This window comes from Cetorhinus maximus, chromosome 9, assembly GCF_964194155.1.
Source record: "Cetorhinus maximus chromosome 9, sCetMax3.hap1.1, whole genome shotgun sequence".
Taxonomy (NCBI): Eukaryota; Metazoa; Chordata; class Chondrichthyes; order Lamniformes; family Cetorhinidae; genus Cetorhinus; species Cetorhinus maximus.
The window spans coordinates 23,632,006-23,645,268 of NC_135887.1; the positions used below are offsets into that span (position 1 = coordinate 23,632,006).

Below are 13,263 nucleotides of genomic sequence, written 5' to 3' on the forward strand. Positions count from 1 at the left end.
GTTTAACATCATCATTCTCTTTCTCCCTCTTGGTCTCCATCCCTCTAATCTTCCTTCAATCACCTCCTTCAGCAAGTCCTCATGCCTTAGAAATGGCCAATCGAACCTCGTTGCCTGTTCTTGATGATGTTTCACTGACGATCTTTCCTCCTCCACCATCCTGAGAATTTCTTCACTGCTCTCGTGTTCTCTCCAGCTGACCTGCCCCATCTTTCTCCAGAACCACATTTCACAGCTTTTCTGTCTTTGGATGTCCACTTTTCTCCAGGGCCATTTTCAGCCCAGTACAACAGCGCACTCCAAATCACAGTCTCGGTGATTCTTTTCTTAAGATCTCTACTCATTCTTATTATTTACAGGTTGAAAGCAAATCAGAAAATGCTGGAAACAACAGCTAGCCAGGCCCAAAGATCTCCTCAGGGGGCCTTAGATGTTGTTTATTTCCAGCATTAATTATGTTTTTCGTTATTGGTTCCCATCAGGTACAGTTCAAGATATACCAATAATCTAGAGTGAAACTCCCAGTGCAATACTGAGGGAGTGCTGCACTGTCGGAGGGTCAGTACTGAGGGAGTGCTGCACTGTCGGAGGGTCAGTACTGAGGGAGTGCTGCACTGTCGGAGGGTCAGTACTGAGAGAGTGCTGCATTGTCAGAGGGTCAGTACTGAGGGAGTGCTGCACTGTCTGAGGGTCAGTACTGAGGGAGTGCTGCACTGTCGGAGGGTCAGTACTGAGGGAGTGCCGCAGTGTTGGAGGGTCAGTACTGAGGAAGTGCTACACTGTCGGAGGGTCAGTACTGAGGGAGCATTGCAGTGTCGGAGGGCCAGTATTAAGGGAGTTCCGCACTGTCAGAGGGTCAGTATTGAGGGAGTGCTGCACTGTCAGAGGGTCAATACTGAAGGACTGCTGCAATGTCAGAGAGTCAGTACTGAGGGAGTGCTGCACTGTTGGAGTTGCCATCTTTCAGGAGAGATATTAAACTGAGGCCCTGCCTGTCTAACTGAGAGACAGCAAGATTCCAGGACACTCTGTGAGGAGCTGGGAATTCTCCTCAGTGTCCTGGGTCCAAAATTCTATCCTCAGGCAATATCAAGAAAGAAACAGATTTATCTCACCTGCTGTTTACGACAACTTGCTGTGTGTTAATTGAGTGCTGTGTTTAAATAATAATATGGTAGGCCCATGAGCCTGATGTGCCATTCTATTAGATCATGGCTGATCTATAGATTAATTCCATCTTGGTTCCAGATCCCTCAATATCCTTAATACTCATACCCAAGAAAAACTGATCATCTCACTTTTCAGCCTCAGCAGCTTTTTTGGGGGGGTTGGGGGGGTCAGCAGCTTTTTTGGGGGGGTTGGGGGGGTCAGCAGCTTTTTTGGGGGGGTTGGGGGGGTCAGCAGCTTTTTTGGGGGGGTTGGGGGGGTCAGCAGCTTTTTTGGGGGGGTTGGGGGGGCAATTTTCAGATTTCCACTCCCCTCTGTGTGAGGAAGTGCTTCCTGACATCACCCCTGAATAGTCTGGTTCGAATTTTAAGGACTTGCCCCCTTGGTCTAAACCCAACCCCTCACCAGAGGAAATAGTTTCTCTCCATCGACCCTACTGAATCCTTCAATCATCTTAAATGTCTCGATTAGATCACCAACTTAATCTTCTAAACTCAAGGGGTATCATTTAAGTTTATATTTCCAGCAAAGTGCACTCCAGATTGTAAGGGACATGAGCTCCAGTTGCAGGAATCTATCAGAGTGTTCCTCATTCCTTTACATCGCTCCTAAACATTAACAGTGACTGTTCTTCAAAGTAATTCATAGTAGCTGAAACATTCTCTCGTGTTCCCAGTTGAGGAGGTGCTGTATAAACACAGGTCACTCTGCTTACCTTGTACAGGGAGCTTGGGAGCAGGTTGTTCATGGTGAAGGCCCCCAGCTCGAGCAGATGCTCTGCTGTGTCATCTGATTTATTCACCTGTAGGAAAAGAGAATACTCAGTCCTGGATGATAGAATCCAAGCAGACAGACCCTCTGAAACTGGACTGACCCTCTGAGACTGAACAAACCCTCCCTGACCGGGCTGTCCCTCTGCATAGTGACCCTCGGTGGAGTGACCCTCCGTGACCAGACTGACCCTCCGTGACCAGACTGACCCTCCGTGACCAAAACGACCCTCCGTGACCAGACTGACCCTCCGTGACCAGACTGACCCTCCCTGACCAGACTGACCCTCCCTGACCAAAACGACTCTCCGTGACCAAAACGACCCTCCGTGACCAAAACGACCCTCCGTGACCAGACTGACCCTCCGTGACCAGACTGACCCTTTGTGTTCTCTCTCTCACTTCCTTGATAAACAACACTCAGTGAAGTAAATCTCCCCACCATGTGGTGTGTGTGACAATGACTGCAACCTCCCTTGTGGATCAGTACTAGGGAGAAGGTGAGGAGGTAGGATTGAGGAACAGGGTGAGGGAGGTGGGATTCAGCTATCAGAGAGGGGACAGCTTTTTGGGACTGATGGGTCCCATGTGGCCCAAAAAATCCTTATATTTATACATTGGATAACCCATCATTGTGAATTCTCTTGGTCCCTAATTCCCCCTGATTGGTCCCCAGCTCCCCGCTACTGGTCCCCAGCTCCCCCTGATTGGTCCCCAGCTCTCCCTGATTGGTCCCCAGCTCCCCACTACTGGTCCCCAGCTCCCCACTACTGGTCCCCAGCTCCCCACTACTGGTCCCCAGCTCCCCACTACTGGTCCCCAGCTCCCCACTACTGGTCCCCAGCTCCCAGACAGGTTCCCATTACCTTGCTGTACAGGAATCGCTGCAGCTCCAGCTCAGCAATGCCAAGCTGCCCATCCTCCTCCGTCAGCCTCCAGCGCGCCTGGGCGAAGTAAATCTCAGTACGCCTCACCACACTGATATCCTCCTGCTGCTTACGGAGCTCCAGCTTGTTTGCTCGCTGCAGCTGGAAGTCCTTAAAACACCTGAAAGGCACAGGGTCAAGGGGTCAAGCAGGGTCAGCAGATCATGGGGCAAAGAGATCAAAGCAGTAAACAAGACCCCGTGGCTTGGCGTGAGATGGAAAGACTGCTAGTATTCTGTTAGTGGGATCTTGCTGTGCACAAATTGGCTGTCATATTACTAAATACTTCATGGGCTGTAGGAAAAGTATATTTACATTTCCAACGGCAACTCCACTTCAAGAAGTACTTCAATGTCTCTGAAATGCTTTGGGACATCCTGAGATTGTGAAAAGGGATATAGAAAGGGGGATTCTTCCTTTCAGACTGAATAAGGGGAAACAAAAATATCATTTAAATGGCATTTTTATAAATTAGTCTCTGTTTGTTGTTGATTAGAACTTTCCAGGAGGCTCGAGGTAAATACAAGTGACAGGGCTACTCAGCTCAGCTCAGAAGATTAAGAGGTGATCAAACAAGAGATGTTGGTGATTAAAGGATTCAATGGGGTAGATAGAGAGAAACCATTTCCTCTGGTGGGGTGGGTGAGTTGGGGAGTCCTGAACCTTAAAACTAGAGCCAGGCTGTTCAGGGGTGATGTCCAAAAAGCACTTCTTCACACAAAGGGGAGTGGGAATCTAGAACTCTCTCTTCCCAGGCTGTGAGAAGGAGGGGAGAACTGGGGTGCGTGGGGGGTGGAGTCAATTGGTACTTTCAAGATTGAGATCGATAGATTTTTGTTGGGTTATTTAGGGATAAGGTAAATAACATTGCCAACCCTCCAAGATTGGCCTGGAATCTCCTGGAAAGCAAAAAGACACATTACCCAATTGGATGATGCTTGATTGTCAGTCAAGCTGCCTTTTGTCCCCATTTTCAATATTTTTATATTCGGTGAAATCTCCAAATTAAAAAAAAATTGTTCTATTTTTCATTTTATGTCCTGATGATTTTTCTCCAGGATTTCACACAGCAGTGTCCTGGAGATTGATCTTCAATTCCTGGAGATTCCACCTACCCACCATTCTTTGTTTAATGCCCTAGGTGTGTTCGCTTTCAGGAAAGATTGAGTGAGCAAACAGGCAGAAGAGTAACAGGAACAACCAAGGTTATCACTGTTGCCATTCTGCTAGCAACCATAAGATGAAATCAGCAAAGTTGGTAAGAAAAATGCAGAATGCCTATTGACAGACGTGTGAGAACCAATGAGTTGGAGTCTGTGTGGGCTTTATGGCAACACTCTCAGCAGACAGTGTGTTTAAACAGTGCACTACAGCAAACAGTCTAGAGAGTCTATTTAAAAATAGTCAGTACGAACTACAGCAAATAGAACTCACGACCAAAACTGCAGCAACATCTCCCAATAAGAAGAGAGTTGTTACACCAGGAAAATACAGTGAATGGAGGATACTCAATACAAATTCTGTGACTAAAATCAATCCCTGTCACTCAAAGAAAGAAAGACTTGCATTTATATAGCACTTTTCATGAACACCAGACATCTCAAAGTACTTCAGTCATTGAAGTGTAGTCACTGTTGTAATGTTTGAAATGCAGCAGCCAATTTGCACACAGCAAGATCCCACAAACACCAATGTAATATTGACCTGATCTATTTTTTGTGATGTTGATTGAGGGATAAATATTGGCCAGAACACTGGGGATAACTTCCCTGCTCTTCTTTGAAATAGGACCATGGGATCCTTTATATCCACTTGAGTGGGTTCATCTGAAAGGCAGCATTTGCAACAGTGCAGCATTCCCTCAGTACTGCACTGGAGTGTCAGCCTTGATTTTAATTCTCAAACTCTGGAGTGGGACTTAAACCCAGAACCTTGTGAATCAGACTGAGACTGAGGCACAGCTGACACACAAACTTACAGCAGTTAGGTTTCCGGGTGGGACTGCCGGAGGAACTATCCAAACGTCATTATTCGGTCTGGGAATAATAAGGTCACTGTATGTAACCAAAAAACAGTGCAAGACTGCATTAAGTGAGGAAGTCAGTGTAGAGTGAGAGAGTCAGTGCAAACAACTGGCCCTGTGTAACAGGATTGTGTAATGGGTACAGTACTGTGTAATGGGGTCAGTGTACCAGAATTGTGTAATAGGTTCAGTACACATGACTGGATCAGTGTAACAGGACAGTGCAATGGGGTCGTTATGTAGAGACCCAGTTAAATACAGGAGTGAGTGAGAGAGCTCTGCACTTGCCTGATTAGGATGTTGAGCTCCTCGCTCTTGGCCTGAAGGTCCATCTTCTCCTGGTTCAACCGTGTCTGCAGGTCCTGGCTCTGTTTCATCAGCACGTTGCTCCTGAGGTCATCCTGCAGTGACTTTAAGAGAATGACCAATAATCCTCATCCAACATATTGTTTCCTCACAAAACTCAGTATAACATTGAAATTATGGCTCAACGGGTTACACTCTCATCTCTAAATCAGAGGGTCCTGGGTGCAAGTCCCACTCCAGAGATTTGAGCACATAGTCCAGGTTGACACTCAAAGCAGAACTGGGGGAGTGCCAAACTGTTGGTGGGTCAGTACTGAGAGAGTGCCGCATTGTCAGAGGGTCAGTACTGAGGGAGTGCCGCACTGTTAGAAGATCAGCACTGAGGGAGGACTGCACTGTCAGAGGTTCAGTCCTGAGGGTGTGCCACACTGTCTGAGTCAGTGCTGAGGAAGCACCGTATTGGAGGACAGTCGGTACTGAGGGAGTGCCGCACTGTCAGAGGGTCAGTACTGAGGGAATGCTGCACTGTCGGAGGGTCAGTGCTGAGGGAGTGCTGCACTGTCGGAGGATCAGTATTAAGGGAAAGCTGCACTGTCAGATGGTCAGTACTGAGGGAGTGCTGCATTAACTGAGGGGCAGTACTAAGGGAGTGCCGCATTGTGGGAGGGTCAGTGCTGAGGGAGAGCTGCACTGTCGGAGGGTCAGTGCTGAGGGAGTGCTGCACTGTCGGAGGATCAGAATTAAGGGAAAGCTGCACTGTCAGATGGTCAGTACTGAGGGAGTGCTGCACTGTCGGAGGATCAGTATTAAGGGAAAGCTGCACTGTCAGATGGTCAGTACTGAGGGAGTGCTGCAATATTGGAGGGTCAGTACTGAGGGAGAGGGAGCGCTGCACTGTCGGAGGATCAGAATTGAGGGAGCGTTGCACTGCCTGAAGGTCAATACTGAGGGAGTGCTGCACTGTCAGAGGGTCAGTATTGAGGGAGCACTGCACTGTCAGAGGGTGAGTACTGAGGGAGTGCTGCACTGTGGGAGGGTCAGTACTGAGGGAGCGCTGCACTGTCGGGGTTGTCTTTTGGATGATGTGTTGAACGGAAGTGCTTTCTGCCCTCTCAGGTTTATGTGAAAATCCGACAGCCATTACCCTGGAGAAGAGCAGGGGAATTATCCTTGGTGTTCTGGGGCCAATATTTATCCCATAACCAATATCACTAAAAACCAATCCCCTGGTCAGCATCAGAATGCTGTCTGCGAGTTCTGGCAGTGTGAATGTCTGGATGATGTGCTCAGAGTTCTGGAATAGGGTTTGAACCTATGGATCTTCTGACTGAAGTGAAAGAGAAAAATAGAGGGAGGGAGAGAAGGAGCGAGCGCAAGAGAGAGCGAATGAGAAAGTGCAAGTGAGAGAGAGAAAGAGAGGGTGAGAGAGAGAAAGAGAGAGCGCAAGCTACCCGCTGAGCCATGGTTGACACCACCGTCCTATGCTGGTCCCAAAATTCTCAATGCAAGCTCAAGTAACAGCTCCTCATCGTTTAACTGGGTGTTTTACAGCCCTTGGGCTGTAATATCAAGTTTGATAACTGGAGATCTTAATCACTGCTCCCATTCTCTTGGGCAGTAGGTACCGATAGTGGTGTATCAGATTCACTGGAAGTAGGGGTGGGGATAGGGGTTGCTGCGCTGGAGGTGGGGCAGGGGGTGGTGCAGCTGGGGTGGGGTAGGGGATGGGGCATGAGGCGGTGCGACTGGGGGTGGGGTAGGGGGTGGCGTGGGGTGGGGCAGGGTGAGGCGGGGGGTGGAGTGGGTTGGTGCTCACGGTAGGGTTGGGTTCCTCCATCAGTGCATGGCTGTGAGGTAGTCTGCATCCTTGCAATCTCGCCAGTCTTCTCTGCACATTCCTGAGACACAGGATCCTTGTCTGCTTTGCTGGGTTTTCCTGCATTTCCTCTGCTATTCTGTCGTCATTTACACCTCCTCCGAACCCAACCTTTTCTTTACTTGTCTCGTTACCCTTTGCCTTGCACCATCGTCTCTTTTTTTCATTTAATCGCTCCTGCCCCTTTCCACCCCAGCAGCCACCTGGAATCATACACCACAGGAGATGACCATTCAGCCCGTCATGCCTGTGCTGGCTCTTTACTGGAGCTATCCAATTAGTATCACTGTCCGTCCACCCCTGCTAACCCTGCAAACCTTTCCTGTTCAAGCATTCATCCATTTGAAAGTTCCTGTTGAATATGCTTCCACCACCCTTTCAGACAGAGCGTTCCAGATCATAGAAACTTCTTCGGTGAAGAGAAAATCTGATCCCTCACTCTAGCTCTTCAGTTTCTGTTTTCTTCATTTGTCCAACGCTTTCCCTGGCTCTGTTTTCACTTAAAAGCTGCTTATTGGTCGCTGACCTTTCACATTAACTGAGACATTTCTCTCTCTACAGATACCGTCTAATCTGCTGAGCATTTCTGATCCTTTCTGGTTTTATTATAGATACATCACTGGCACACAACACTCCACACAGGGGAGACTTGAGCATCCCTGATTTTAATCGGCTATTGGCAGCCATGCCTTCAGCTGTCGAGGCCCTAATCTCTGGAATTCCCTCCCTAAACCTCTCGGACTCCCCACCTCCCTTTCCTTTCCAATCTATTTATTTGACCAAACTTTTGGCCACCTGTCCTAATATCTCCTTAGGTGTCTCAGTGTCAAATTTTGTCTGGTGCCAATCCCATGAAATGTCTTGGGATGTTTTACTATGTTAAAGGTGCTAGAGAAATGTAGGCTGTAGTTGTAGGCAGTGGGTTGGGAATGGGAGGGGCTCTGTATTTCTGCTGACTGTTAGCAGATAGTATAAGAGGCTCGGTTACCTTCATGATCAGGTAGATTTGTTTCTCGAGCTGTCGTATCCGTGTAACATGCTTCCTCACTGCATCCTGAAGATGCAGGATGCTGTTCCTCTGCTCCTCGGGATTGCTGGAGATCTCCAGCTGGAAGCGGACTCGCTGTTTTCGCTCACTGTGTTCCTGCAAATGCAGAAAGGATACAAGAAACCTCATCCTGGTGATCATGTCTCCCACACACTGACTGCGGTACGGGTTCCACACACACTGACTCTCACTGGGGTACGGGTCCCACACACACTGACTCTCACTGGGGTACGGGTCCCACACACACTGACTCTCACTGGAGTACGGGTCCCACACACACTGACTCTCACTGGGGTACGGGTCCCACACACACTGACTCTCACTGGGGTACGGGTCCCACACACACTGACTCTCACTGGAGTACGGGTCCCACACACACTGACTCTCACTGGGGTACGGGTCCCACACACACTGACTCTCACTGGGGTACGGGTCCTACACACACTGACTCTCACTGGGGTATGGGTTCCACACACACTGACTCTCACTGGGGTACGGGTTCCACACACACTGACTCTCACTGGGGTACGGGTCCCACACACACTGACTCTCACTGGGGTACGGGTTCCACACACACTGACTCTCACTGGGGTACGGGTTCCACGCACACTGACTCTCACTGGGGTACGGGTCCCACACACACTGACTATCACTGGGGTACGGGTCCCACACACGCTGACTCTCACTGGGGTACGGTTACACACACACTGACTCTCACTGGGGTACGGGTTCCACACACACTGACTCTCACTGGGGTACGGGTCCCACACACACTGACTCTCACTGGGGTACGGGTCCCACACACACTGACTCTCACTGGGGTACGGTTACACACACACTGACTCTCACTGGGGTACGGGTTACACACACACTGACTCTCACTGGGGTATGGGTTCCACACACACTGACTCTCACTGGGGTACGGGTTCCACACACACTGACTCTCACTGGGGTACGGGTCCCACACACACTGACTCTCACTGGGGTACGGGTCCCACACACACTGACTATCACTGGGGTACGGGTCCCACACACACTGACTCTCACTGGAGTACGGGTTACACACACACTGACTCTCACTGGGGTACGGGTTACACGCACACTGACTCTCACTGGGGTACGGTTATACACACACACTGACTCTCACTGGGGTACGGGTTACACACACACTGACTCTCACTGGGGTACGGGTTACACGCACACTGACTCTCACTGGGGTACGGTTATACACACACACTGACTCTCACTGGGGTACACATTTCATGGATCTCGGTAGGCTATTCAATGTTATGCAGCATTGCCCTCTCCTGCCCTTGCCCTACCACCACCCCCGCCTGAACTCTACATCTGTGAATTCTGACCCTGGATCACTGGACAGAGCTGAGGAACAGGAATCCAGTCCACAGTTCTCTTCTTTGTCCTGATGAGGCAGGGCGGTGGTGGGGTAGGCGTGAATTGGGCAATGTGTAATCCTGCACTCATCCCACAACCATCAGCTAACAGTGTGGGCTGGGGATCAAACTGCAGACACTTCTGCCTTCAGCAATGAATAATCCCAGACACAGGTTTTATTTCTGGCACACACATACATTCCAGGAGTCGACAATCACAGACACACACACATACTCCAGGGACTAATAATCCCAGAATTATCCATCTCTACAAGCGTCGTACTTTACGTTTCGGTTCAACGAGCAGCAGTAGGTTGTTGACAATGTCCAGGATCATGGCGTACTGGACCGGGTTGGTGGATATCTCAAGGTCGTGGTGGATCAAGGTGAAAGTGTCCACAGCGCCTAAGTCCAAATTGCATTCAGAGTAAAGAGAGCCAGAGAAAACAAGACACAAATAAAGGGAGACTATTACATTGAGACAGAGAACCACACAACGACTTCCCGACTGGCTGCATTGCTAAGGGTGGGAGCCTATCCTGTGTATCTGACTGCAAGCTTCTGCTGGGAGAGTGGGGGAGGGACAGCTTCATAAAGTGACACCACAAGTACCAGCCGTCTGGAGGATTATCAGGTAAATTCACCCAACAATCACCCCCAGGGCTGCTTTCTTAAAGGAAATTGGTGAACCAGTTGTGTTTTTACAACAATGCAACAGCTTTTCATGCCAGAGTCTTTTTAAGCTGCTGTAAGTAACTGGGATTGATATCATGCAGATAATTTGTATTATATAACTACCCTTCATTTAGTTGGAGATTTAATTCTGCTGTACTCGGGTGACTCTGTTTGCTATCATTTATGAATAAGTTAAAGCCACAAGTCCCGCCTGCACCCAAACTCTTTGAAGAGCGTTATTCACTCCATTCATTGCCCATTCCTAGTTGCCCTGAGAAAGTGGTGATGGGCCACCTTCTTAAACTGCTGATAGTGAATATAATACAACTGAGTGACTTGTTCAGCCATTTCAGAGGGCAGTTAAGAGTCAGCCACATTGCTGTGGGTCTGGAGTCACATGTAGGCCAGGCCGGGTAAGGACAGCAGATTTCCTTCCCTAAAGGACATTAATGAACCAGTTGGGGTCTTACGAGAATCTAACAGCTTCAAGGCCACTCTTAATGATCCCAGTTTTTTAAAAATCTAAGTTCAAATTCTGACTCCAAAAATGCGAGATTCGACCATACATTCTCTGGATTATATAGAATTTACAGTGTTTCTGCTCCACAGGACCCTCCTCTCATCCTCTCTTCATCTCACACTATCAGATATCCTTCTATTCCTTTCTACCTCAAGTATTTGTCCAGATTTCCCTTAAGTGTATGTATACCATTCGAGTTCCACTTTCTCACCACTCTCCGGGTACAGAAGTTTCTCCTGAATTCCCGATTGCATTTATTAATCACTGTCTTGTATTTAGGCCCTTGGTTCTGGTCTTCCACACAAGTGGAAACATTTTCTCTATGTCTACCTTATTGAATCCTTTCATAATTTTAAAGGCCGTGCTTAGGTCATCCCCAGACATCTGTTTTCTGGAGAAGGAGCGCCAGCCTGTTCAGTATTCACTCTGATATATAAAACAGGCCTTCATATCCAGACCTGGAGCCGAATTTCCCTGTCACAGCGGCGTGGGGATGAAGAGATTTGGACAGAATCACCAATGCGTCATCAAACACAAAGTGTAAAGGATGACAGATTTACAACTGGTGGCCAATAGGAGCTGGCCATTGTTTGGCCTGAAATTTGTACAACCATTGCTATTCTCCCAATTAAGCCGCATCCAACTATTCTGTCATGATGTCCCCTCCCGCACCATCAGTGCGTGCCCACTATGTGGCACTCAGCTCCCCTGAAATAAAACAAAAAACCGCGTTGTTTATCTCTCTTGCGCTTCACTCCCCCTTTCTCAGCAGAACTCTGCGCAGTTCCTCTTTGAAAGGTACCAGCTACCTCCCACATCCACTGCCTGCTCCCAGAGTCAATCTGATGCCCTGCGTACAAGTGTGGGGGAGAAATGTTTCCTTCCTAATCTTGAAACATGCTTCATACTGCTCATTTGTGGCCGTGATGTCTAGTCCCTAGGCACTTTGTCTAAGTTTAATCGCCCGCACATGTCTCAACTCTCACACCCACCATTTTGTTTCTTCAGCAAATCTTCTTTCTGGTCTTCCTGAATCTCGGGTGGTTTGATCTGGGTTGCCAGCTCAGGCTCGATATCATGGCTGTAACTGACGTAGTACATCCGACAACTGCAGCGAGAGATGATCCTCTGAACCTGCTGTGTCTGGTGGCATTGGGCTGGCAGATTCCAGTCTGAAGAGAGACAAGGAAACCAGCTTCAATCAGGCTGTGCCACTCGCAATTTTCATTGACACATCATTCGGCAAATGTTTTTGGTCCCTGCATGTGTGCGGGGAAATGTAACTCAGCGTCAACACTGACAAGAAAGGTACAGCATGGCCTAGATACAGAATATGAAATAACTGACCATAATCTGTTTTTAGCAATGTTGGCTGAGGAATAAATATTGGCCAGGGTGCTGGGAAGAACATTACTTCTGCTTTTTCAATTGTGGCCATGAGTTCTTTTACATCCACCTGAGAGGGCAGATGGGGCCAGAAAGATGACACATACTAAAGTGCAGCGTTCCCCTCACTGCTGACCCTCCGACAGTGCAGCACTCCCTCAGCACTGACCCTCCGACAGTGCGGCGCTCCCTCAGCACTGACCCTCCGACAGTGCAGCGCTCCCTCAGCACTGACCCTCCGACAGTGCGGCGCTCCCTCAGCACTGACCCTCCGACAGTGCGGCGCTCCCTCAGCACTGACCTTCCGACAGTGCGGCGCTCCCTCAGCACTGACCCTCCGACAGTGCGGCGCTCCCTCAGCACTGACCCTCCGACAGTGCGGCGCTCCCTCAGCACTGACCCTCCGACAGTGCGGCGCTCCCTCAGCACTGACCCTCCGACAGTGCGGCGCTCCCTCAGCACTGACCCTCCGACAGTGCGGCGCTCCCTCAGCACTGACCCTCCGACAGTGCGGCGCTCCCTCAGCACTGACCCTCCGACAGTGCGGCGCTCCCTCAGCACTGACCCTCCGACAGTGCGGCGCTCCCTCAGCACTGACCCTCCGACAGTGCGGCGCTCCCTCAGCACTGACCCTCCGACAGTGCGGCGCTCCCTCAGCACTGACCCTCCGACAGTGCGGCGCTCCCTCAGCACTGACCCTCCGACAGTGCGGCGCTCCCTCAGCACTGACCCTCCGACAGTGCGGCGCTCCCTCAGCACTGACCCTCCGACAGTGCGGCGCTCCCTCAGCACTGACCCTCCGACAGTGCGGCGCTCCCTCAGCACTGACCCTCCGACAGTGCGGCGCTCCCTCAGCACTGACCCTCCGACAGTGCGGCGCTCCCTCAGCACTGACCCTCCGACAGTGCGGCGCTCCCTCAGCACTGACCCTCCGACAGTGCGGCGCTCCCTCAGCACTGACCCTCCGACAGTGCGGCGCTCCCTCAGCACTGACCCTCCGACAGTGCAGCGCTCCCTCAGCACTGACCCTCCGACAGTGCAGCACTCCCTCAGCACTGACCCTCCGACAGTGCAGCACTCCCTCAGCACTGACCCTCCGACAGTGCAGCACTCCCTCAGCACTGACCCTCCCACAGTGCAGCACTCCCTCAGCACTGACCCTCCGACAGTGCAGC

At 50.2% G+C, this 13,263-nt stretch overlaps 1 protein-coding gene across 1 annotated transcript in view; it reads right to left on the minus strand.

The window, feature by feature from the left end:
• Positions 1 to 13,263, minus strand: part of LOC144684451 (bridge-like lipid transfer protein family member 2) — an 80,664-nt gene that overhangs the window by 19,111 nt on the left and 48,290 nt on the right. Inside the window, exons 28-33 of the mRNA XM_078548243.1 lie at positions 11,695 to 11,874; positions 9,791 to 9,912; positions 8,057 to 8,212; positions 5,175 to 5,296; positions 2,804 to 2,984; positions 1,883 to 1,969 (exon numbers count right to left, since the gene is read on the minus strand). Coding sequence (XP_078404369.1) covers positions 1,883 to 1,969; positions 2,804 to 2,984; positions 5,175 to 5,296; positions 8,057 to 8,212; positions 9,791 to 9,912; positions 11,695 to 11,874 — 848 coding nt within the window. The remainder of the gene's footprint in view (positions 1 to 1,882; positions 1,970 to 2,803; positions 2,985 to 5,174; positions 5,297 to 8,056; positions 8,213 to 9,790; positions 9,913 to 11,694; positions 11,875 to 13,263) is intronic.